At 35.8% G+C, this 28,000-nt stretch overlaps 1 protein-coding gene across 3 annotated transcripts; it reads left to right on the top strand.

Annotated features, from left to right (window-relative positions):
* On the top strand, positions 1–28,000 carry LIMS1 (LIM zinc finger domain containing 1). Of its 3 annotated transcripts, none has more exons than XM_070943237.1 (10): positions 1–307; positions 3,195–3,354; positions 12,662–12,728; positions 14,751–14,871; positions 15,749–15,898; positions 17,180–17,330; positions 18,578–18,670; positions 20,287–20,335; positions 22,880–22,955; positions 26,367–28,000. In XM_070943237.1, the coding sequence occupies exons 1-10, from the start codon at positions 129–131 to the stop codon at positions 26,479–26,481; spliced, it is 1,161 nt and encodes a 386-aa protein (XP_070799338.1). In that variant the 5' UTR covers positions 1–128; the 3' UTR covers positions 26,482–28,000. The 3 variants fall into 3 exon arrangements, with proteins under 3 accessions (XP_070799338.1, XP_070799337.1, XP_070799339.1); XM_070943236.1 differs by lacking the exon at positions 26,367–28,000 and adding an exon at positions 24,112–24,305; XM_070943238.1 differs by lacking the exon at positions 26,367–28,000 and adding an exon at positions 24,038–24,126.

Here is a 28,000-nt window from a genome sequence, read left to right as displayed (position 1 = left end):
TTGAAGCTCTTCAAACTGCACACAGCTCGATCCAGTTCTTAGGGATTGTTCCTCTCCTTATTCCTACCTTCAGTGGTTTCTTCAGAGCTCTCTGCTCCAGTTGTTTTTCAAGCAGTTGCAAATTAAGAATGGAGTTCCAAAGCAGAGGAGATTCCTGTGCAATTCCAGAGAATGAAGAAATATCCAACATTCCTCAAACTGCCCAGGACAACTATGTGAACGAGGGCGAAAGAGTTGTGTCAAAGTTGCAGCGCAGGCATAGTGACGTAAAAGTATACAAAGAAATATGTGACTTCTATGCAAAATTGTAAGTTTACCTTCTCAGTTGATCTGGGACCTGGGCTACTCATGTTTCTTCAAGCATAGTCTTGACTGATGTTCATGTGACTGAGTATGACCCAGTAACAATATGTTGTGGAGGTTTTGTAAATTAATCTGGGTATTGTGTGTACTGTATTATATAATGTGTATTTGTTTCTGGTTCCAGAACTAACATCCTTATCTGACTCCTGATGTTCTCTTTGGGTGTATTACAGTCTACAAATATGAAGTGGCAATAGTCTATTTCATATAGAGCATGAAATACTTGTCTGCAATGAAAAAGTGTTTTCTAAATTCCATTGAAAATTCCTTATTTGGACTAACTAGTGTACAAATAGCTATAAATCCTAATCCTTTACGCAAAGAGAAAATATACTTTCATGTAGTTCATTTCCTAGTAAATATGTACCCCATTGAATCCTCGCAGAAAAATCCTATCCATAACTACTTTAAAATGTTGGACTGTTTCCAGGGAAATATATATAGGATTGTTGTTTTAAATTTCAATCCAGGCTACTTTTAGCAGAATATAAATTCCATTGATCATAGTGAACGTTATAGTGAACGTTATATGACCGGGAAAAAACCCGGTCATATTCTAACAGCACAAGCTACATATTTCAGATTTTCACAACAACAAAATTGCAGTCAATACTGCAATATTGCAGTCAAAATTTGAAGGAATTTTACGTTGCAAAAATGAGAGGAAGCTGTCGATATGCATTCCACTTTATAAGTACTATAGAGGGATTGTTTTGGAATTGCTGGCAAAATTCAGTGGCATCTGAAAATAAACTATTCTGCAGCTGTCTCAATCCTTTATGGTAATACTATTCACTGTACTTCACTTAATGCCAAATGTGAGACTTGTTTTAAGCATAGATCCTCCATTGCAAGCATGGCATGTTGTTCTTAGTTAGAAGCAAAGTGTTTTATTATGGATTCTAATCTATGTTAAGATAACATTAGAATGCTTGGCACTTCAGAAATTATTTATTGGTGTTTGCGGTGAGTGGAAAGTGCCTGGAGTATTCTTCTAAAATGTTAAGAATAACTTGTACAGTCATCACACAGGGATGTGGAAAAAATCATTTTTTAAAATGTTTTAGATCAAATACTTACATTGCATAGATTCAAGGGAATTTGAAATTATTTCATGTGTGACAATTTTCTATAGTTTATCAGTTGACCAAGTTTATGATATGTGCTACATACACTGAGATGCAAAAATTTGAATTTCTTTATGTAATTCATAAAAATATGCTGGAGAAAGCTACAAAATATGGACAAAGGATACATATCAATTGGGTATGCTGACAAAATACCTGTGCATATGATTTTCTAATTTGTTCCTGCATCTTATAAACTGACAAAAAGTGTGAGCTAGATATGTGTCGCGCAGCAAACAACTCAAATATTGATGTATTATTTGGACACAGTTATCTCAGTACTGTTTTATCATAAATAGCATGTTTAAATCAAAACTACCATAATCAGTGGGTATCAGTAGTGGTTTTCACTTTCCTTCTCTACCAGTTTGGAACTGTGAGCGCGCGCTTGCGCGGGGTGCTTCTGCGCATGCGCAGAGCATCCGTGATGACATCCGAGTGGGTGGGTGGAACCTCCCGCCCAGTGGTGAAATGTAAAATTTGTTACTACCGGTTCTATGGGCATGGCTTGGTGGTGGTGGGGTAATATGACTGAGTGGGCGTGGCCAACTTTTTTGTTTTAACTTTTAAAACCATTTTTTCTACAACCTCTTTGGCTGAAGAGGTTGTTTAAAAAATGCTTTTAAAAGCCTCTGATGATCCCAGCTGAGTTGCCCGATGGGCAGAGGCTTTCTTCTTTTTTTTAAAGCCTCTGACGATCCCAGCTGACTTGCCTGATCGGCAGAGGCTTTCTTTTTTTTTTTAAACCTCTGACAATCCCAGCTGAGTTGCCCGATGGGCAGAGGCTTTCTTCTTTTTTTTAAAGCCTCTGACGATCCCAGCTGACTTGCCTGATCGGCAGAGGCTTTCTTTCTTTTTTTTAAACCTCTGACAATCCCAGCTGACTTGCCTGATCGGCAGAGGCTTTTTTCCTTTTAAAAACAGTTTTTCTATAACCTCTTCCACTGAAGAGGTTGTAAAAAAAATGCTTTTAAAAGCCTCTGATGATTCCAGCTGAGCCGCGCGACTTTTTTTTTACTTTTAAAAGCATTTTTTCGGCCAAAAGCAAAAAATGCTTTTAAAGATAAAAAAAAAAGCCTCTGATGATTGCGCGCCTCAGCTGGACAATGGGGGGAGCAGGGATTTTTGCTACCGGTTCTCCAAATCACCTGTCTCCATCGCTACCGGATCGGGTGATCTGGTCCGAACCGGGAGCATTTCACCCCTGCTCCCGCCGCTGCTACTGGTTCGCCCGGACCGGGGCGAACCAGTAGAAACCCACCACTGGTGGATACCCTTTTGTGATTACCCCATGCCACTGAGGGAAAACAGAGAGGGAAAGAAATGTGTGATCTCTAGGCCATACACATTTTTTGGTATGGTTACTGGTCCATGAAATGAGGACCCAGATTGTTGGAGGCAATATGCTGACTCTAAATTGCTTATAGAATGCTGTAAAACACTATGAAGGATTTCTATGAGAACTGAGCTTCCCTTTGACTACTTCTTTCCTTCAGCTGCTTAGTCTGCCTTTGCTACCAAAATCTGATTTCTCAAATAGGAACCAGTGCTAACTGAAAAGGGGGCTTCCCCACTAGTTTTGAGGGTAGGGTCAGCATACTATAAATGATTACCTTTCTTAATAAAATCATAGAATAAGCTGCCTCTTGTCGCAAACACCTGATTATCCGAGTTAGATTCTCATGCAGTTGTCTTTTGTTACAGCAACATGGCCAATGCTCTTGCCAATGCCATGTGTGAACGCTGCCGAGGAGGCTTTGCACCTGCAGAAAAGATTGTGAACAGCAATGGGGAGCTGTACCACGAACAGTGCTTTGTGTGTGCCCAGTGCTTCCAGCAATTCCCCGAGGGACTTTTTTATGAGGTCAGTTCCTTTGACTTGTTGCTTCTGCTTTTAGAAATTGTTCCAATATTTTGTTTCAAATAGAGAAGATGACATCTTTGAAATCAGGTGGAGTTCAGTGATCTATCTTGCCTTGCAACCACAGTGCACTCTGGAACATGTTATATTAGAAATCTCAAATTTATCATTTGATAATGCATTCTGGACACCAGTTGCCAGCCTCACATTAGGTCAGCCTTCACCATCTTGCTTCTCTTCAGAGTGCTCATAACTGCTGGAATTCCCAGATAATATAAATGTATTCATTCATATTGTTATTGACTCTGATAGCTGTGATTTTAGAACTTGCCAGACTTAATACCTCTAGCAACTGGTGTTAAAAAAGACTACATTAGGTAAATACATGTATCCATTTACGATGTGTTAAATTATTGTGGATACTTATAGTACTTAGTTTTGGTACTGAGGTTTTATCTTTGTAAGCTTTTTGGAGTCACCAAAAGTAAGTTGAACAGCCATATAAATTTTTTAAAAAATAAATAAATGTGTTTCAACTTCCTTCAAGAGCTTAAAATTATTCTCTCTCTTTAATTTCAACTCTACAACAGTGTTATAAAATAAGCTAAATTTGGGTTGGGGTCTTCTTGTGAGGGTCATGAATGATTTTTGGATGGATTTTAATTCTGGTTTCCTTGATTAACTTTAGCACTCCATGCATATCATCATAAGTTATCATTTGTAAAATTGGTCATGTATAGCTTTTATTTAAAGGACATACAGTGCGGTAATGCACAAATGAATAACTAATAGCAGTTTTCTCATAGCTCGTATCTTGGTGTCAAAAAATCCAGAGTGACAAAGGGAATCTAAGTTAGTACCATACAAGCAAGGAAGTTCAAGGAACTATGCCAGTCAGAAAAAGTTTCCTCTCACATTTATCATTATCATGAGATTTAATGAATGGTAGGTCAGGGCTAGGAATATTTAAAATAGCTCTGCTGCTTAAGAAAATCACAATCTGGAATAGAGGATTAAAGTAAGACAACTATTAGCTATCTACAAGTGCTAACCATGTAATATTTTTAATAAGGGAGATTCAGTTTTCAAAAGGATTACATGTCTTATTTTTCACCTTGTCTGGTCATTTTGGGTATTGTGCGTCAACCTGAAAACATATTCAGATGCTTCCTACAAGCTACTGATTGTTTTAAGACACTTGTGGTGAATCATAGAGATGACAGGAATTAAAATATAGCCCTGATGGAAACTTTTGCAATAGTCAAAATATTTCTGCTTACCTTGGTCAGGATAGCTTCCTAAAGAAGAAATACTGTTTCCTGAACTAGTACAAAATGATCATACCCAACCAGCTGAGACAGATGAAAGCCAATTTTAATTTTACATACATAGCCAATATAATATCTCTGCCATGACAATGGAGCAGCCCTGTTGTTCATAATGTGAAATTTTAAGCAGGTTGCTTGGTTTTGGTTTATCCCTGACCCAGATAGGATTCCTTGGTTTAATCCAGAGTTTACAATCTCTTCCAAAGGTTGGATAGTTTTCTCTGGCATTTCCCCAGAGGATTTGTCCGCAGTATGCACAAGGATCTCTCACCTTCAAGGGTCTTGAACCCTATTTAATGGTTTACTTTCTTTTGGCTCAAACTAAGAATGTGTATGTTGCAATATTTTCAGGATCAGACTCAATAATGATAATAAGAGTTAGAGGTTTAAATATATTTCTCTTTAATTATAACAGGCATTCTATATTCACTGAATATTCACAGATAGAAGCAAGGAAAATGGTGAAGGTGGCTCCTTATATATACAAGGGGTGGAGCCAAGAATGGGAGTGGTGAATTATGAATACATTAGGAACCAAAGAATAAGTTAACCCCCGATGTCCCATATATACATTATTTACACATTAGGGAATAAGGCATTTACATCTCACAAATCCCCCTCTAAATGCCGGTTCGCTATACAACACCAATTACATTCAGATTCAGGACAATATAAGACATATAATTTTGATGTTAAATATTTGTGCTGTTTAGAAGGTAAAGGCTTCGTCAATATGTCAGCTAATTGTTCAGAGGTATCACAATGCACTGCTTTGATAAATCCATCTTGAGACAATTGTCTCACATGCTTAAATTTTATATCTATATGCCTGGACCTTTCTCCAATGGCATCGGATCTGGATATTTCAATGGCTGCTTTATTATCTTCATGCATAACAAAAGGCAAAGCAGGTTTTTTCCAAACATCTGAAATCAAATCATTAAACCATACAAGGTTATTTGCAGCTTTGGACAAACAAACATATTCCGCTTCTGTGGTCGAAGTGGCTACCAGTTCTTGTTTACCAGTGTACCAGTAAACTGGACAGTCATTTAATAGAAAAATATAACCAGAAGTGCTCTTTCTGCATGATATATCTCCAGCCCAATCCGCATCTGCGTAACATGTAAGTTTTGGTTCTTTACCATTACTAGGTTCTAATACTAAGCAAAAGTCTAATGTACTTTTCAGATATCTTAGAATTCTTTTGACTGCTTCCCAATGATACATTGTTGGTTTGCTAACATATCTTGACAATAAGTTGAGTGGTAATGCAATATCTGGCCTGGTCCAATTAGATATATAAAGAAGTGAACCTATGACTGATCTATAAAATGTATTATCCTTGAATTCAGGGGAAGATTCATCAGTGTTTCTAAGGAAATCAGTTTGCATAGGAGTGTCACAGGGTTTGGCATTGTTTAAATTGCATTTGTTCAGAAGTTCAATGATTTTATCTTTCTGAGTAAGTTTGAATCCCCTTCTAGTTTTGTTAATTTGTACACCAAGGTATTTGTTTACTTTACCTAGAGATTTCAACGAGAAATGTTCGTTTAGCTTATTTACAAAGGTTTCTCTTCTCTCCTTGTGTTTTCCTATATATAAAATATCATCTACATAAATTAATACAAATTCAATATGATCATCACTCTTTTTTACAAAGAAACAGTTATCAGCAGTGGTAGCGTTGAAATCCATGGTCTTGAGTACTTTTACCAAGCAATCGTACCATCTTTTGCCAGATTGCTTTAATCCGTATAGACTCTTGTTCAATAGCCAAATTTCATTCTTATTAGTGTATTGACTGTGTGGTGCTCTTACATATATTTCCTTATCTAGTTTTGCGTGTAAATACGCAGTCTGTATGTCATATTGAAATACATCAAGATTGAGTGCAGATGCCACTACTAGAGCTGTTTTAACACTCTCTGTTCTCACTGTGGGGGAGTATGTGTCAGTGTAGTCCTCCGGATATTTTTGTGCATAACCTTGTGCAACCAATCTAGCTTTGTATAGAGTATTGCCTCCTTCTAGATTCTTAATTTTATAAATCCACCTGGTACCTATAATCGTTTTATCTTTAGGTGCAATCGCAGGTGTAAACACATTTAATCCTTGCAAACTTTCCATCTCTTTTTTCATAGCTAGTTCCCATTTTTCCTTTTCTTCACGAGGGAGTTTTAATATTTCCTCATATGTATTAGGTGTCATTTGTTCACCATCCATATGCATTATGTAATCTCTGTATTTATTTGGTACTTGATTTCTATTGTTTCTAATAGCTCTTTCGGGTTTGCTATGGTTATCATGCAAATATCTTGCTTCCTTTTTTGTTAATGTGTCTGTCTTTATTTTGTGCTGACTATTTGTCCAAGTTTTGGTTTTGTTTTTATTTTTGTTGATATTTTGATTTTCTATTGTCCCTTCCTCACAAGATTTTGTATCTTTGCATTTATTTGGAAATATTTCATTAAGATGTAATTTAGACCAATTGGCCTGTTCATGGAACACAGCTGTTCTGGAGACTATAAATTTGTTATTATTATCAATGAATCTGTACCCTTTGGTGCCAGTTTCATATCCCATAAATCTTAATCTTCTGGATACGTTTTCTCCCTTTCTTCTCAACTGCTTAGGTATGTGTACGTCTGCAGTGACTCCAAATATGTGCATGTGTGCTAATTTGGGTTTCCTATTATACATCACCTCATATGGTGTTTTATTCACAATACTGGACCAGGTTCTATTTTGAGTGTAATTTGAATAATGTAAGGCCTCTGACCAAAATTGTTTGCCTAAACCAGCATCCTCTAATGTGCACCTAATCATGGTTTGTAGTGTGGAATTCTTTCTCTCTGCAATCCCGTTTTGGAACGCAGAAAATGGACTAGACGTGAAATGTAGCATTCCTCTATCCTTTAACCATTGGGAGAATTCTTTAGACATGAATTCACATCCCCTATCTGTCATAATTTGTTTTATTCTGATATTATGTTGTGTTTCTATGCGTTTGTAGAATTCCTTAAATTTCTGAAAGGTTTCATCCTTGTGTTTTAATGTGTAAACAAAACCATAGCGACTGTAATCGTCTACTATTGTTAGGAAGTAACGTTTTCTATAAGTGATTGATGGAGTTAATGGACCAACTAGGTCCATATGTACTAAGTCAAAAATTTTGTTAGTTGATCTGTTGGATTTTTTTGGTCTGGGACTAGTTTTTAGTTTAGTGGATTTACATACTGAGCATTCTAAATAATTTTCACAATTTTTTATTTTGACACCTTCTGCGTGTTCAGTCATTTTTTGTACTACAGGAAAACTTGCATGTCCTAACTTCCTATGCAAGATGTGAGCACACTCATCATGAATTGGTTTACCTATTCTTGGTTTCTTCTCATTGTGTGTATTTGCGTGATCATGAGATATTTTACATTCATCATTGTCACTGTTACTAACATTTTCATCATCTGCCTCAATACAATCTTCCATATTTGAATCAATGTTATGTAACCATCTTTCTTTTGTTATTAGATAGGATAGGCCTCCTTTAATCATCACAGTGCCTACATTTGTTTTGTCCTTCTCTAAAGTTGCTTTCCCCTTTGAGAAAACTATATTGATGTCAGAATCTCTGCTTAGTTTTATGGCACTTAGTATGTTATGAGGTATTTCTGGAATTAACAATACCCCCTCTATTTTTCCTAGGCCAGGCAAGGTCACATTTCCTCTGCCTAATACTTGAACCTTTTCTTGATTAGCTACCTTTATTACAAATTTATCTTCTGTAAATGAAGACAATATATTTTTGTTATTAGTGGTGTGGTTGGTTGCCCCAGAATCAATAAGCCAATTATTGTTCTCATTTTGTTGTGTTTTAGTGCTGTCTTGTTTATTTAGTCCATTCAGTGAACCAGATTTTCTCTCTTTTGAATTTTCTCTACCCCCTCTACTATCTCTGTAATTTGGCGGGCTTCTATATTTATGTCTATCTGTGGAAGACTGTCTATAATTGTATTTGCTCCTATACTCTGACCTATGTCTCTCCTTTGGGATTTTGGGACAGTCTCTTCTATTGTGTTCCCTGGACCCACAATTATGGCATTTAAAAGCTTCATTGTATTTTTCCTGGAAAGCTACTTTCCTAAAAGATTTGTGTTCTGTGTGATTGCTGGAACGATTTTTTCTTGAATTGTCTTCTGCTATCAATTTGTTAGATAGACTTTCTATGGATAAATATCCTAGATTGATGGTGTCTAAGTGTGACATAAAACTATCCCATGATGAATCAAGTGAATTGATAATAACACTTTTCATTGTTTGATCTGAAATCACTTCCCCCCTCAAATGCAGCTCAGCTCTTATTTTGTTTAGAGATATCAAATGCTCACTTATGGAAACCCCTGGTTTTACTCTGGAAGAAAAGAAATCCTTAGACATTCTTGTAGTGGTAGCTACACTATCGCTGTGAAACAGATTAAACATGCATTGTATTATTTCTGAAACAGTTAGGTTTGGTTTGATGCTATGATACATTGCAGGAGACACGCTAGATATTATTAAGAAAAATGCTCTATGATGTAAACAATCTATTTTTAAAGTCCAAGGTCTTCTTGGAGGACTAGTGATAAAGAATAGTAAATTTTCTTTCATAAAGACAACCTGGAGCTGTTGATACCATTCTTGCAAATTAATGCCATCAACTCTAAGTTTTGGGAAGTCACTGGGTAAGTTTCCCACATTATTTTGTCCATTACTTACAACCTGAGATAGTCCGTGGTCTCGCAAGTGCAGGAAATTGCAAAACGGCATGGGGATGCTCGCAACGAGTCTGCGCGGTTCTCTGGCCAGTCCAAGTCTTTCCGGACCGTCTACGTAGTTTCGCACATGCGCGTTGCTCATTTCTTCTTTGGCGTCGTCGTGGAAGGTTCTCTCCATTGCAGCTCGCTCGCTCCGCTCCTCTTCAGACGAGTCGGTTTCTGGCTCGGTTTTAGGAGTTTTGATGGCGGCGACTGCTCTTTTCTTTCTTTTGTGTGCGTTGATACTTGATCCGGTCTGCGGTGTAGGGCGGAATCGACATGGCTCTCTGGGCTCGGGCATCGTCGCTCTCGAAGTCAGGATGGGAGCGTGCAGGTCTTGAGTTATCGGCTTGTTCTCTAGCTTCTTCGTTGTCGCTTTGGAAATTTTTAATTTTGGCCCAAATGCAGCAAAAAGCGTCTTCATTGCTGACTTTACTTGGGATTTCGTTAAGTCGTCTTCGCTTTCTGATTCTGGTTCTTCTGAAGAGTTTGAATCTTCCTTTTCGCTTTCGTTGTCTGATAACGTTTTTCGCGCCAGAAATTTTGAACTGGGCATTTTGATTGGCTCTGCTTCGCTCACTTTGGAGGCTTGTTGGAACCAAGATGGCTGCCATTCAAAATTTCGCGCGGGATCACATCTTTTCTTTTTCATAACGACTTTCTCTGTAGTCATATCACTCACAGTTTTTTGGTCTTTGGGTTTCTCTTTAGCAATGTTTTTCTCTCTCGCTGCTCCGCTGTTTTTCAGCATTTCTTGGAGATTCGCGATGAGGCTTTCATCATTCTTCTGGCTTTTTAATAGTTTTAATATCTCTGACCTGAGTTCGTTATTTTCTATTTCGATTTCCTCCTGGTCATTATTTTCATTTATTAGTTCTTCTTCTTCAGTGGTGTATTCTTCGGATTCTCTCGAAATCGCGTTTGTGGATTCGTTGATTATTTCTTGTTCAGTTTCTATTTCTTTGCTGTAGGCCCTGGTGTTGGGCCTATCTTTCTTAGACATCTTTAAGTATTTATTGAGTCAATTAACCATCCTCTGCTACCAGCTTGTTGCAATATTTTCAGGATCAGACTCAATAATGATAATAAGAGTTAGAGGTTTAAATATATTTCTCTTTAATTATAACAGGCATTCTATATTCACTGAATATTCACAGATAGAAGCAAGGAAAATGGTGAAGGTGGCTCCTTATATATACAAGGGGTGGAGCCAAGAATGGGAGTGGTGAATTATGAATACATTAGGAACCAAAGAATAAGTTAACCCCCGATGTCCCATATATACATTATTTACACATTAGGGAATAAGGCATTTACATCTCACAGTGTAATATTATTACAACATTTTATGTATTGGTAGCTCCAATACCTTACAATTGACTATTTCATTTGAAAGACCTATAATACAATCCTAACAAGATTTGTTTTATTGTGTTAGTTTAGGGAGTATCCAGACTTGGTAAAAGTTCTAAAGATATACAGCTCTTTTACATCAACTTGAGATATGATTTTTCCTTAGGAATCTCTAGTATTAAGAGCTTGGACATGTGTCAGTGTCAAACAAACTTCATTGCAAAAATAGGTATTTATAATAGTCTTTTAATATTTTTTATAGATTAATAAAATGAAAGTAGACATTCCGGGAAATCAAGCATAATGAGTCTGTTTAGAAACTCCTTTTTTTCTGTACAAGACTGAAAAATGCATATATTTATCTGAATTAGCAAATAGTATTTGAACTATATAGTCCTTTTTTAATTCCTGCAAAATAGTCTGACCATTTAATGCAGGTAATGCAGGAAGTACTTTATCCTTCTGCTTCCTTTACACATTGTATTTTTTTTAGATTTGCTTTTATGCTGCCTTTATCATTTTTATAAATAATTCAAGACTGTGAACATATCTAATACTCTTTTCTCCTCCTATTTTCCCCACAAAAACAATTCACCTGTGAGGTAAATTGGGCAGAGTGAGATTGGCCCAAAATCACTCAAAAAAACTTTCATGCCTAAAGCTGGATTAGAATTTATTATTCCTTGAACATGCCCTCTTAAAGTACTGTAAGTAAGAGCACTTCTACGCCATTTGGATTAAATTTTACATCTGAATATCTACAGTGTATTCTGGTATAGTTACTCATCAAAAAAATCATAAACTATTTAGATAACTGAACTTCAGATAAACTTTTTTGTTAGGAAGAAAAGCTAAGAATCAAATTCAACTATACACGCTCACCAATTTAACTGTGGTTTTGTTTTTTTGTGTGTTTTTTTTGTGACAGTTTTTTGGTGTGGTGGTTAAGGTGATGGCCTAGAAACCAGGAGACTGAGTTCTACTCCTGCCTCTAAATTTTTCCTATATTTAAGATATTTAGTTTGCTGAAATGTCCTCTCAAGTGTTAAACTGCTGTTCTATGTCTGTACACTTTCAAATTTACTGTACACTTTCATGTTTGTTAGTAAACATGCACTGAATTGCTCAGGTTTGTGGTGCTAAATATTCACTTCAGCAGAACTCTCATTAATTCATTAATTTGGAAATATTCTTTGCAATTATCAAATTAATGCTTCTATATAAGAGTTACACAGGAGCAACTGCCATTGAACAGATTTAAGACCAGAAAAGCAGAGCTCCTGGAGTAATGATAGAACTCAATTAAACAAACATACATATTTACATACTAAGATTATTCATAATATCAGGCTGCCTGATATCATGAAGATGCCATGGGAATGTCTTATTTATTTCATATCTGCTTGAATGTAATTCTGTTTATTCTAGTACATTATCACATAATTTGGAAAGAAGGTGATGTTCTCTTGGGCAAAAAAAGATCTGACACAAACAATTCCATCTTTCCAAAACCATTTGCCAGGAACTGCCTTCAGGAAATGTAAAGGACGGAAGAAATATATGGCTAACAAAATATGTTTCCTGCATTGAACGCTAAAACAGATGTTCATGATGAGAGTATCTCTTGATTTGTGCCCAGATTTAGATCATATCATCAGAAGCATCATTCATTCTTTACTTACATGCATACTATATAAATATAGCTTGGTCAAATATAAAATTGTGTTGGAATTTCTCTTATTAGAAAACCCTAGCAGTTCAAAGCTATAGCCATAGTATATGTAGAAACATACTTACCTCTTCTGATAGCCTGGCCTATTTGTCTGTTTTCAGTTTGAAGGAAGGAAGTACTGTGAACATGACTTTCAGATGCTTTTTGCCCCTTGCTGCCATCAATGTGGTGAGTTTCAGAAAAATATATTTTTTAAAGGACTGATAGCCTTTTACAAGAAGAGAGAGAGAAAGAAAGTATGCATTGTTTTTTTTAAAAAGCTTAATAATTATAAAAAACAAGGCATATGTCTATTAAAAATGTTTCCTGTTATCTTCAGGTATTACACTTCAGCCTCTGTAATTCCACCCTGGATCTGCAAAGAGAATTAAAATCTAAAATATATGAAAATCTTGGTTGGGAAGGGCTTTTCTCACAATATGACCATATGCCACATCATATTCATCCAAGAACAGTCATATTAAACACTTTTCCAAACTCATAATCAGTTGACACAAAAACATTTGTTGTGTAATAAAATATAGAATATCTTGCCTGAAAGTCTTCTGTGGGTACATTTTCGTGCCATGAAATTAAGCTGAAGATTTTGTTAGAACACAATAATATTTATATTCAAGGTTGTACCATTTTGATGTGAAGTGGATGTTGCTATTTTCCCTTGGTCTGCCCTTTAGCAAGAGCATCAAGGCACATAATTTAATTAGAGTGAGATAATAGTTTGTTTATCAAGTGCAGACATGTTGCTTCCAGGAGAATGGAAATTCCTGCTGTAATATATAAAATAAAAGAGAAAAAAATCAGAATTGTTTTCAGTAATATTATGAGAAAAACAAATTAGGAATTATTAGGGTTTACTGATATGCCTGCAGGTATTTGTGTTTTGCACCTGCATATATATAAGCTTCTTGATAAAGTTGCTCAAGTTGAGGAAAAAGATCAGAAGGACACATTTTGATTCTGTTTGTTGGGATCCATTGAAGCAGCATTCATGCCCAAGTCAATTCCTTCTGTCAGCTTTGAAAAGAGAGTAATATGCTATACCTGCCCATAAAAGCTCTTCTTTTACTATTATTAGCATCTTTTTCAACAGTTAACTGAATCATATATAAAATATTCCCTGTGTCTGATAGATTCTGATCTACAAAAAGTTACGCCATAAAAATAGGCTAGTCTTTAAGGAGCCCCAAGATTCTTGTTGTTTTACTCATTCATGAGAGACCCAGGATAATACTAGATTCAGTGGCCTGGAAAAGGAGGAATGAAACAGTTTATTTCTATTAAGGAATGCCCCTTCCCAGCCAAAAGGAGTAAAGGATATTATATATCAAAGCTACATAATGAGAAATTGCTTCCTAATAAAAGGAACATGTAGTTAATGAGACATCTGAGAATCATAGCTCTGAACTTGTATTGATTTTTATGTTAAGGATTGAAGCTCGGTTATTTTTAATATTCTATCCTTACCAGTCTGTCATCTTGCTGGCATCTTCCCATTAGATAAAAGTTGCCTTTTAATAGGCATATTTAGCAATTGAAAAACCACATTACAAAATAATATACTTTGACATACCAATTACTTTTCTAAATCTACCTAAATATATCAATTTATATTAATAGATTAAATCCCAAAGTGCCATATTTAATATCTAAATATGATATAATTCTCAGAATTTCTGGCAATCTGTAATGCAACAGTTATATTAATTTCTTTTGCTTTATATTTGATACTAACAGGATATAAATAGGATCAAAATTAAATACCAGTTTATATTTGGCAAGAAGAGATTGGACAGCCATTTGTCTGAAATGGTATAAGGCAGGGGTGGGCAAATGTGGCTCTTTTACAACCTGTGGACTTCAACTCCCAGAATTCCTGAGACAGACAAGCTGGCTCAAGAATTCTGGGAGTTGAAGTCCACAGGTTGTAAAAGAGCCACATTTGCCCACCCCTGGTGTAGGGTCTCCTGCTTGAGGAGTGGGGGGCGGGACTTGAAGACCTCCAAAGTCCCCTCCAACTCTGTTAGTCTGTTACTCTGTTAGGCATCATTTATCTAAATATAGTTATAAGCTATGAAAGTGGACAGTGACACTAAGAGGGCAGTAATGTTTTATTTCTTTATTAAGCTATCATAATATCCCAGTTTCTAATAATTTAATAAACTTATTTTAATATATCCTGTTGAATTTTAGGGGAGTTTATTATCGGTCGGGTGATTAAAGCTATGAACAATAGCTGGCATCCAGAATGCTTCTGTTGTGATATCTGCCAACAGGTACTGGCAGACATTGGATTTGTGAAGAATGCTGGCAGGTCAGTGTTACTGCTTCTCCCTTGATTATAAATCTGAGCATAGTGAATTTGTATAAGTTTTGAAATGTTTGGAAGCTTCATTTGGTTCAAAATGTGGTAGCCCGCATGGTTTTGTGCAAGCCTAGATTTGCACATCAGTCACCTCTTTTGCAGGATCTGCATTGGCCACCAATTTCCTTCCAGTCCAATTCAAGGTGATATTTGTCATCTTGAAAGCCTTACATGGATTGGGACCAGGTTATTTGAAGGGCCTTCTTTTCCCAAACAAATCCACTTGACCCGCCAGAACCAGGGAGACAGGGAATGCTATGAATTCCCTCTCCTAAGGAGGTCCATCTAATGGAACTAAGAACAAAGGGCCTTCTCCATGGTGGCTCGATCTCTACGGAACATCATCCTAGCAAAGATAAGATTGCCTCCTACTTTGACACTATTTTGCAAGGCTCTGAAAACAAGGTTCTGCCAAAGGCCTGGAGAATGATATGGAGCCCATCAAATCTCCCATTTGATTGTTGTTGCCAGTGGGGTGGGGAATTCTTGTTTTTTGTATTGTTTTTATATCAGGATTTTATCGTTGTAAGCCACTCAGAGTCATCGAGAACAAGTTGGGCAGCCATATAAATTTTCTTAAATAGATAAATCACCTTTACATAATTATGTCAAAATCAAGACAATGTAGACTTTGATATCACTTATTCAAAACAAATAGAGATTTTAATGCAAGCAGATAGTCTTATCTTTTCTTATAAGGAAAGGATATCATTTGCCTTACAGATAGTTGTTAATTTTCTGATTACAAGACTGAAATAAAAATTCAAGTTGAATATTTTTTTCAATATTCTGATATTTCTTACCTTTGTTCCTTGATTTCTCTTAGACATCTTTGTCGTCCTTGCCATAATCGTGAGAAAGCCAGAGGTCTTGGCAAATATATTTGCCAAAAGTGCCATGCCATCATTGAAGAACAACCGCTTATCTTCAAGAATGACCCTTACCATCCTGATCATTTCAACTGTGTCAACTGCGGGTAATGGAAACCTATTATGAAATAAAGTTTAACATTTAAGTGTTGGTATCACAATGCTTGATAATCAAATTTGAAAGCAAAATATCCACTCTTATCAGAGACAAAACAATGAACAAGATAGTCCATAAATGATACACATCCAATCGTGTGTAAATCCCATTGTATTCAATAATTAAATCACCAGTTATTTGTGCACAGCACTGACACCATATAGCTATGTTAGGATCAAACAGTAATTATATTTCTTTTTTTTATGATGATGTTATCCATACGTCCCATTCTTGGCAATTCTCTGGGTCAAGCCTGTCCACATCTTCTGATCTTGCACTATTTCTTAGAGTTTTTCTATGCTCTGGTTAGTGTCAGCTTTGATGGTGTCTAGTCACCATGTTCTCTGACAGCCTGCTTTCCTTTTACCACCAACACTTACAACATAATTGCATTTTCCAGTATTTTTTTTTAATTAACAATAAATCTAACAGGGTTGTTTTTTTCTGAATTCACTTCCTACCCAATTCCAGTCTGGATTACAAAACTCACATATGGATTTCACATTAGCAAAAAATTACTCACATAGATATTTCAAGTGTGGGTTCCCCAATTAGTTACAAAGAAATAAATGCTATTTTTGTAAAGTTATATCTAGGTTAATTTCTTGATCCCAAGCAAATTTTCTGGTCAGGTATTGTAGCCTTAATCTCTTGTAACACCATTTTATATAAAAAGTAGTTGGTCTTGTTTAAGTGCAGGCCTGCTCTTCATCTTTGGCTCTTCTATCAAAATGTCTCATTTTCTCAGGATAAGGGATTCTAGTATAAGTGAACAGTTCAGTATTGCTTATGCAACCACTCATCTGCACTCTACTTTTTCTATTTCATGGCAAGATGAAAATTTCACTTTGAAGGTCATGCTCTTCCAAATTCTGTATTTAAATCAGGATGAGGAACTTTGGCTTTCTTGATTTTCCTGAATTTCCAGCAACTCTGTGTCCAGTAATGAGCTGTAGTGGTTCTTCTCTATCAACAATAGGATGATTGAAATATTCCCAAGCCTGATGTAAACATTACAGAAATAGTCTGACCAACATTTATCATTCTAGATCAATACTAGATTAAAAGCCTGTCCCATGCCTAATAAAGTGTGTTTATTGATCTTGTACACGGACCAATTACTATAACTTTTGGCAAGAAAAATGACTTTTTCAGAGAATGTCCAGTCACATTTGAAGTGACTGTATTTCAATTGCCACGACTTTATATTCTTTCTTTGATTTGTGAACAGAAAGGAACTGACTGCAGAAGCTCGAGAACTGAAGGGGGAGCTGTATTGCTTGCCTTGCCATGATAAAATGGGGGTACCCATCTGTGGGGCATGCAGGAGGCCAATCGAGGGCCGAGTGGTAAATGCTATGGGCAAGCAGTGGCATGTCGAAGTAAGCTTTTTGTTTCTCTGTTAGTGTACTTATAGGTGTACTCAACCTGGAAGATTCAAGAAGAGCCTTCAAAACATTTAATAAAACCTATGTCATTTTATAGTGAGACGCCTTTGTAATGATCTAATCCATAAGCTTTTCCATTGTAAGAATGGAAATGTTGAACCTCCTGAACTGATAGAAAAAAATAGTGCTAGTGCTATCGGAAATTTTTAGTGAGCTTTTTAATGGAATTCATGCTAGCCAGAGAAAATGCTATTGGCATGGCCAAATACTGAGTGAATTTAATTTAGTTTTAATCCTACTTATTTTACTGATTTGACCAGTGTTGAATATTATATGTTTATAATTTGAAGGTGCTTCTGATACAAAGAAAGAAGTAGAACTAATTTGCATGAACTTGAAATCTGAGTGACTGGTTTCAAGTACATATGCTTTTATCACCTGTTAGTATTTTAAAAATAACTTTTCTAGTATTATAGAATTACTATTTAATTTCCCATTGCACAATCAGTTGTGGTATTAAGCTAAGAGAAAGTGTAAGTCCCATAGAACATTATATATTCATAGACACAGTTTTATACAAAGGATTGCAGACAGCAGATTCTATTTTGATATATCAGATTTATCTGAATTTCTGGATCACACTATTGTTTATAACAATGTGAATTCCGGAAAGAGTAAAAAGAGAAAGAGGGCTAATTATTTCCAAATTGTAGATGCAGATTGCTGCATTTTTATTTCTTTGGAAGTACATGGAAGACTCTTGGAGATCCTGGCCTGATTAAATGCACTGCATAGGTCTATGGTCCTGTTATCATTACATCATCCATGTGGGTGGTTGTGCAATCTTTGCCAAATATCTTCACACAAAAAAAGGACTTCTGAATAACTTTCTTCTAAATTAGACTCACATACTATTGGAAAGTTTCCTCTAGAAATCTTGACTAAGTCAGTGTAAATTGGATATAGGAACACTTTTTAAATTATTAATTAAAATTTTGGAATTTACTCTGGAAATCTTAGAAAGTAGCCTTTCAAAACTGAGGTGCAAGGAGATAGATGCTAAACTAGTGGGTTGTTTTTTTTTTACACAAGCAAGAGGAAGGCCAGCCTTCCTATATAGTTGGTTCTCGTGAATCTGTTAAAAAGGTGAAGTTTAATTTAATATCTTAATAATTATATACAGTCTGATGCTTTGTAGAAAATTATTTTAAGAGTAAAGGTCACACTTTTTTATCCCACAGCATTTTGTTTGTGCCAAGTGTGAGAAACCATTCCTGGGTCATCGTCACTATGAAAGGAAGGGGTTGGCGTATTGTGAAACCCATTATAATCAGGTATGGTTGCATCTTGCATTTTCTGTTTTAAATCTCATCCGGGGACTCGTAATACCTTAAACCTAAAACTGCAGCTCATAAGAAATAACGATGATATATGCCTACAGTGGCCATATGTCTTTTCTTTCAGAAAGCTGTCCTTTAGATTTATTTATTTATTTTCTTGGTTTTGCTTTTGAATTTTCCTTTGTAAAGCAAAATTCTAAATCTAAACAATTACACTTTTTACCTTTATGAGCCTCTTTGAGATCTGTCCCCTTTTCAGGTTTATCCTCTCCCCCCCCCCCCCCCCCGAAAATACGCTCATTTTTATGATGGTATTAACAGTTTCCTAATTTCCATCTTATTTGTTTGTGAGTATAAAGTGGGTTTTTGTTTTTTTGTTTTAAAAGAGTCAGAAATATCACTTTATGATCATAATAGAACATTCTGCTTCAAGTGTAAATCTAGTGTTTTAACTCGCCCATTTCAAGCTCAACACACTTGCAATAATTATAACCTGGTTTGAATCTAAACAAGTTAGCATGTGTTGAATGTCAGTACTTGAATTCATATTGTGTAGAAGCAGGCATTCGCATAGCTTTTCTTGTAATTGTCTAGAAAGAATAGTAAGAATAGTAAGAATAGTTCCTATCACCCATCTCCTCCCACTTATGACTGTATGACTGTAACTTTGTTGTTGGTATCCTTACGATTTATATTGACTATTTTGTAGCATGATTTGATTGCTTATTTGTACCCTATGACTATTATTAAGTGTTGTAATTCATGATTTTTGACAAATGTATCTGTTCTTTTTATGTACACAGAGCATATGCACCAAATACAAATTTCTTGTGTGCCCAATCACACTTGGCCAATAAAGAATTCTATTCTATTCTATTCTATTCTATTCTATTCTATTCTATTCTATTCTATTCTATTCTATTCTATTCTATTCTATTCTATTCTATTCTATTCTATTCTAAAATATGTGATATCCTAAACCAGTGTTTCTCAACCTTGATAACTTTAGGATAAGTAGACTTTAAGATGGGTGAGTTTCAACTCCAGAATTCCCCAGCCAGCAAGTACTGGCTGAGGAATTATAGAAGTTGTATTCTAGAATTCCTCAGCCAGCACTTGCTGGCTGGGGAATTCTGGGAGTTGAAATTCACCCATCTTAAAGTTGCCAAGGTTGAGGAACACTGTCCTAAATCAAGGTTCCCCCAAATTTTTGGTTGGCAAGATAAAAGACAAATGAGTCCCAAATATAAAATAAAGTTTGAATAATTTAGTATTTTGCTTGAAAGAAAGCTCATTTTATAGAAGACTGATCAAGCTAAATAATAAGTAGCTTGTTCAGAATACTGAATATATGGGAGAACTGGACCAAAACTTAGTCTTCTGAACTGATAATCCCCTCTCTTGTTAAGGTTCTCTTCCTTCAACTTTTTTTCTCATCCTACCCTCAGAGCAATCAAGATATACCCAGTCTAGTTGTTTTTCTCTCACTTTTTCCACACATGCTTCACAGACCCATCCTTGCTCCCAGCCCTTCCTGTTTCTTAGCACTGCCACTCCCTGATCCTCCAAATTCAACTCATAATATTTTTTCTTATTTTCCATTTCCACAGCTCTTTGGTGATGTGTGTTTCCACTGTAACCGGGTGATTGAAGGAGATGGTGAGTTTACATGGATATGTACAAGTAGTCTTTGACTTACGACCACAAATAAGCCCAAATTTTCTGTTGCTAAGTGAGACATTCATTAAATGAATTTTGCCCCATTTTATAACCTTTCTTGCCACAGTTGTTAAGTGAATCACTGCAGTTGTTACATTAGTAACACGATGGTTAAATGAATCTGGCTTCCCAATTGACTATGCTTGTCAGAAGATCTCAAAAGGGGACCACATGACCCCAGGACACTGTAATGGTCATAAAAACGAGTCAGTTGCCAAGTGTCTGAATTTTGATCACGTGAGTACTGGGATGCTACAACAGTCATAATTTTTTTAGTGCTGTTGTAACTTTGAATGGTCACTAAACTGATGTAAGTCGAGGACTATCTGTACTTTTCTCATCATTAAAACATTCAATTCAAAGTAAAATACCCCAAATACCATAATCATGAAATACCCAAGATGCTGAACATGGGTCCAAAAGTATTTAATATATTTTATTTATATATTTAAAAAAATGATATACCACCCATTCCCTCAGTGAATGCACAATGCCTGATACGTTCAAAAGTTTTGAACTATGAAAATGTATGATATGAATTTATGATATGAAAGTAACAATAAAATCAAAATGTGTGCACTTTAAAATTAAATCTATCTAAGATAATATTACTACTTTTTGTACATATTATTGCTGAGCCTTATTCCATGTGACTTATTAATGAATGTAAGTCCAGGGAACATATTTATAACCCTAAGAATATGGATTGTTACTATAACAAAGATAATAATTACAAGAACAACATTATAAATGTGTCTAGAGCCTACAAGGCTTAATGCCTTAATGCAGCTCTGAATGGATCTTTCAGGCATTGCTCCCGCCCCCGCCCCTTCCAATCAAACATGTCCATAAGTTGCCTTTTAATCAGAAGTTGTAGCACAATGAGTTAGGTTTAGGCTTAGAGAGTCAGATTGATTTTGGGAGACTAAATTCTTCTAATCTGTTTTAGGCAGTGAAAGCTGGTTGAATGACTTTGGGGCAGTTAATCTCTTTTAGCCATGATGTCAGACTCAGGCAACGAGCCAGCCAGTCAATTCTTGTTGCAAGGAAAAAGATAACAGTAGCAAGACAAATGTAAAATAAATGTAAATGGACTTCCTTATCTTCAGCAAGGCTTTTAAAACCATATTCTAGGCAAATCTGGGGTTCTTTGGACACTCTTAGCCTTAAATACAGGAAGAACAGAGAGTTTTCGAAAGTAAGATTGTTTCCATTCATGACTTTCAACATCGAGAGAATGTTGATTGTGTTCTGGGATTTTTTAAAAAGTTCTGCTGATTAGAAATGGGAACTTTTTTTTCTCCAGAAAAAGTGGAAAAGAGTTTTTCTGAGACCTTCAGGCTAAAATTTTTAAGCACTTGGCTTAAAAATTTAAATGAGACTATGGAGGTTTCATAATCTTGAAGTTGTTCCTTTGGACCATTTTTCTATTGATTTATAGTAAATAGTGATTTTTAGTAAATGAATTAGAATATTTTGCTTATCTAATATTGTACTTCATCTTGAATGCCTTGCAAACATATGCAATAGTATGCATATTTGTGCTGAAAAATTCAGGACACCTACTAGGTGCCAACAGAGTTAGAGTTTGAAATGTCTCCAATCTGGTCATCTAACTTTGGGGAAATACAAATGTCGTCAAGAGTAAGGCCTGGCAATTACCCTTCCTGAATTATTCTGTAGGGTGTTGTAGACTTTTCTACTACAGAACACAGGGCAGACTGGTGAAGAAAGATTTCCCTAAAATTGAATATTTAAAAACTGTAGGCTTAGACAAATGCAGTGAAGACAACAACACTTGGAAAAAATTCAGCATGCTTGTTTTTGGCTGGTAACAGATGCAGAATATAAAGGCAAGTCTTCAGTCTTTGTACAATTTTTGTATGTTTAGAACCAATTTGGTGAACAATTGGGAAAGACTAGATAGTTACAAGATAATGTAAGGGAAGCCAGGTTTAATCCCTATATTTAACACTGGGTGGAAACAGAAAAAGAAACAACTACTTACCATGTGTGGGCTCCAGGCAATACTGCTTGCAACAGACATCCAGCTCTGTCAGCTGTCCTGTGATACAAGTTGCTGAATTTAGCCTGGAATCGGAGCATTTAGGACAGGAATAGACAAGCTAGTGCTCTCCAGAATTTTGAACTGCTAGCCCTGTGATCCCTTCCTCCTGTCCATTCAAGGTGAGGCTTACCAAGGTGAGGTGATATTGATTCACCATATCAAGATGTAATGTGTCCTGATGTAAGGGCTAAGTATGATTGTATTGGTGCTGACATGCTGTATAAATGTCCATCATCACAGGATCAATACTAAATTTTGCCTATGCAGATATGTAAAGTTAGACTTCATGTGATGATTTGGACAACCTTGTATTTGTCTTTGTCAATATTAGTTCCATGACGTAGACTATGAATGTATGATAATAAATGCAGTCAGTTTTGTTTGATTCATCTTGTCTTTTCTTTGTTCTTTTGTAGTTGTCTCTGCCTTGAATAAAGCATGGTGTGTAAACTGCTTTGCATGTTCTACTTGTAACACCAAGTTAACACTGAAGTAAGTATATCCGTTTGGGGAAATAATCACAGAATTGATGATGTCATTTGTAAATTGAGGCCTCCCTTGGAAAATATTTACGATTGTTGCACCAAGTCTTGAGGCAGAGATGAGCACACCAGAGCCGTGTCCAAACAAGACAGAAGCTAGGTTATGTTCTTTAATGCTGTTGTCTTTCATCGGTACTTACTTTGTTCAGGAGCTTATAGTATTGTTTGCTTTACATTTTTGTGGAATAGAATAAATAGAAAGGTGTTGTGAAGAACAGATTACTATAAATTTCTATTGACTCTGCAGCTTGGATGGAAGTCAAAGAAGTTCAACAGCACAGAGCAATTCGGGACACAGCAACTGTAAATTTAATAAGTTGTTCAGGTTGCTCTTTTAACACAAGAAATTCAGAGTATTCCCCCGCCCCTTCTGTAATATCTGCAGTGCATTTCGGGCATGTCTCCTGTCTTTAGAAACACAGGTGGTCCTTGATATAAGACCACAGTTGGGTCTGGAACTTCCATTGCTAAGTAATGCAGTTGTCAATTGACTTGTGCCTGATTTTATGGTCATGGTCATCCCATGGACCACACAATTGTTAAGCAAATCTAGCTTCCATTTGGTTGGGAGAAAAAGAATCAATATAGCTCCTCCCTAGAAGGCTTCAGAGTATACAGTATATTTAATGGTGTGTTTAGTTTGGCAAGATTTTATGGATGAGGAACAATAAAGGAAGCTGCTCTGAAGTAACTCTATGTGTCTTTCTTGGTTTTTGGAGCCTGATGTAACTACGTGCCAGGTGCTTAAACTGTGATCATGTGATTGTGGGGATGCTGCAATAGTCTTACGTGCAAGGACTGGTCATAAGTCTCTTTTTTTATTTCTGCGGTAGCTTTGAACTGCCCCTAAATGAATGGTCATGAGCCAAGAACTCTCTCTAGAAGAGCTGCCCTTAAAATCTTAGAAGTGTGGTCCATGGAGGAATGCTGTGATAAAAGTATTTTATAATAATACAGTCCATGGAAAATAACAAGGATATCTTTTCCTATGAGTGTATTCACTACTTTCTTTTTATTTCTATTTTTCTGCAGAATTCTTTCTACTTTACTTGTATCTTGATTCTTTCTTGTTCTCTCCTCCATTCCTTCTTTGCTCAACCTGAAAGGGACAAATTTGTTGAAATCGATCTCAAACCTGTCTGCAGACACTGTTATGAAAAAATGCCAGAAGAATTTAAACGGAGGCTTGCCAAACGGGAGCGTGAAGCCAAGGACAAGGATAAACACAAAAAGAAAAAGCCTGTCTGTCTGTAAAGCTTTCCTTTCTACCTTTCACCAACTGTGCTCCTCCCTTTCTTTGGTTAGTTTGTGAAAATGTTTTCTTTATGCTCCTTTTATTCTGGTGCGCAACATGGTGTTTTTAAAATATTTAAGTGTTGAATTTCAACACATTCAGCCCCAGGTCTAGACCGATAGGTCCTGTTCCCTGTGATCAGACTTGCCTTTTCCTCCCCCACCTCAGCAGTTTGGCCCAAGAAAAGTCCTTGATGGAGAAATGCTTTTCTGCAGGTGCAGGATGTACTCTTTCTGCTAAAGCAGATTATATTTTATAATTCATATGGAGATTTATATAGAAAATGAATTCTTCCAGATAAGTTTGTTTTTTGCTTTGCATCATTCATTGGAGAATTGTGTGTGTAAAACTTTGTATTTTAATTTTGGATAGTCCTATAATTTCCGCTGCATCCAACCTATTTGTTCCACATCAGTTAAGGAGGAAAAGATAAAACGGCTACAATGAAATCTTTTGATCGATCTCTAAAGCATCACTTACCTCACAGTTCATGAAACTATTGGTCGAAATTCATTAATCACAAACATTCATTCAGGACAAATCCATAGAGAAAGTGTGTAACGTATTAACGTAGCATATGCCTTTTTAAGGTAATCAATTCACTCTTCTAACGTGAGAGAGATTTGGCAAAAAAGTTATTTGAAAAAGCATTCGTATCATGTGCTCTAAGTGTGAAAAATAGCCTTTTATCATGGAGACCAACTCTTAGTTTATATAGTCTCAGGATGTGTAAAGACATTGTATATGTCTTCCATTAACACTATCCATATAATTCTACCCGCTGATGTTAAGAGATGAGAAAGATTTCCTCCTTAAAGAGAAATGTTTGGTTAGACATTATCTGAAGCTTGTAGCTCTCTATTTCAAACATGGATACACAGTAGGGTGGTTTTAAAATCATTTTTTAAAAATTACTTTCAAATACTATACATAGCGACACGTATGATCAAGATTATACTGAGAAACCCCCACTCAAAAGTTAAGTGTGAAAACACCCAAAGGAAAAATATAAATGAATAGAAATGGGGAACTATTAGCCTTCTAAATACCAATCTTTTCTTAAAGTTGCAGTTGTATCTCCAGGATCCAATTCATTCATCAAAATCAGGGGTGTCAAACCCGCGGGCTGGATGCATCATGTGCTGGCCATGCCCACTCCCGTTTTAGCGAAGAGGGGAGGGAAGTCGCAATACATCATGTGATGACAATGTGACGTGAGTTTGACACCCCTGATCAAAATAATATAAGTCTCAATGAAAGCCCCCCACCTCGTTTCCTATTACCATGTGCAAACAACATAAGCGTGACTATAAAATGGATAGAGCTTGTGAGCAATGCTGCTTTCATTCATGGCACAGACATCTCTGCAAAACTTTCAATGTATTGGTCATATCTGTCCTATCAACAGACTTTTGCTGCACTTTGAGAATTTTCAACAACTTTGGGAAGCAGGGCATCATTGCATAAATTAACTGAACTGGTTAGTTCTCCCAGCTGCTTTTAGCAGCTGTCAAGGATGACCAAGCATTACACAGTTTGTTTTTGGCAGCTGAGTTCATTGATCTACAGTTCTTTGATGTGCTCTTCCTGTTAGCAGCTGTTCCAAACAGTTGGGAAGTTTTAATTGGGTGCCTGAAATGCTCATTGTCCACCCTTAGCAGTTGGCTGAAGCAGTCACTGTTTTTCAGGATCTTTCCTGGTTCCTAAACATCAGGATGGTGAAACTGAGGAAGAGTTATAGAAAAGTTTATTTTTCTGTATAATATGTTGGAAGATATGGTGATGAAGAGAATCATGCCAGAAATGAAATATGGTATTTATGCTGAGGTGGAGTGTTTTTCTGAAAAAATAATAAAGCTATTCAAGAATATTGAGTTTTAATAGGATGGAGAGATTTATTAGAATGCTTTCCTGACAGATGTTAACCAAATCTTAGATTGTATAATCTTCTTCTCCTGATTTAAATTGAAATTTTATATATATAAGAGAAAATAAGTTAACTTACGGTGAACTGTAAATATTAATTTGTATTGTGAAGGTTAATTTTCAACAACTTTTTTTTTTCAGAAATAAATTTGTGGAATTTGATATGAAGCCTGTCTGTAAGAAGTGTTATGAGAAGTTCCCACTGGAGCTCAAGAAGAGACTGAAGAAATTGGCTGAAACTCTAGGAAGGAAATGAGATATTTCATCTTGCTATGCAAAATTAAGGAAATGAGATTCATATTCCCACTTATTTTCATTGTGTCTATGAAATCTATGCTCTTAAAAAATCCCTCTGCATGACTAGCTTAATACAAAAGTATATACCTTGCCATACAATCTTTAATGTCTTATGTAATGCTATATGTACCCTTTAAATTATGTATTCTGTTTATATAAATTTTTAGATAACTCAGTCTTAAGTGGAAGATTAAAACATAGCCTTTAAATTGCAAGAGATCACTTTATCAGGCCACTGTTGCTGATCTCAAATGAACATAATCCAGCACAGCCTCCTACCTAGAATTTTCCAGATGTGCTGAGCTTTTCATTTCCAAAATTCTCAACCAGCCGAACAGATTAGGAAAGCAAATTCTCTTGGCAAAATAATCCAGATTTTAGGATCATGTGCCTGCCAGGGAGTGACTGCTGGAGCAAAACAAAGTAAAACTGTAAAGCTGGCAATTTATAAACACTAGCCTGTAAATCCCATTGAATTCAATGGCTTTCAACTCTGTAGGCAGATATAGGATTACATGGTTAAGTATATAGAAAAATATTAGAAAAATTCATGGACTCCTGGCCATAATATTTACCAATATGGGTTTGGATAATTTTTCAAAAAAAAAAAAAATCAGACTTGTGGTGTGAGGGCTTTGAAGCATATTTTATCTAATAAATTTTATATTCCACATTCTTTAGAATCAGGAAACAAGATGCAATTCTTTGATCTTAATTGTCACCTCTGGTCTTAAAAATTCTGAGACAAAAGACTACAGATTTTTTTGTAGGCAATGAGTTGTTTAATCTTAGTTTATGAACTGATAAAACAATGGTTTTACAATATTATATTGCTGTTATAGGAAAATGGCAATCGCAAACATTCTCAAGATTTTTGAAGTTTATATTTTATCAGGGCCTCTTGTTGATTCTGTCTGCTAGCTCATCAGAAAGAATTTAAGTTATTGAGATTTTTTTTAAATAGTCAAATTTGGGGCTGAATTGTAATCAAACTTTAGCCCATACTATCACAAATGCAGAAATTATTTGTTCAGAAAGTTTCTGATAATGGTAACTGTTTGAGAACTGCAGTGAATGCTTTCAGATTCTGGTAAGCCTGAAGCCCAAAGTGTGAGATGCCAACATATTTCTGGGTCAACAGAGTTCAACTACTTGAATTTTGTAAGGATTTTTTTCTTGGATCCTTTGGTATTTTATTTCCCTGTGCCTTAATTATGCTGTATATTTACAACATTAATCAAAATATTTACTCATTATTTTATTAGAAAATATACACCTTATACTCTAGGAAGTGGCATATACTAAACTTTGTTTAGAATAATGGAAAGTATTAAGGATGCAAAACATACTTCCTTTCCCTCTTCAGCTCACTTATTTTTAAATTTTACATGAAATAAAACCTGAACATATTTCAATTATGGACATGTATTGTGATAATGAATCAACAATATAGCGACAATCAAGGGTTATTTATACTT

The sequence above is a fragment of the Pituophis catenifer genome, unplaced genomic scaffold (assembly GCF_029215685.1).
Source record: "Pituophis catenifer annectens isolate HBS135680 unplaced genomic scaffold, rPitCat1.0.hap2 SCAF_4, whole genome shotgun sequence".
In the NCBI taxonomy this organism is placed as follows: Eukaryota; Metazoa; Chordata; class Lepidosauria; order Squamata; family Colubridae; genus Pituophis; species Pituophis catenifer.
This window is presented reverse-complemented; position numbering and strand designations above follow the sequence as displayed.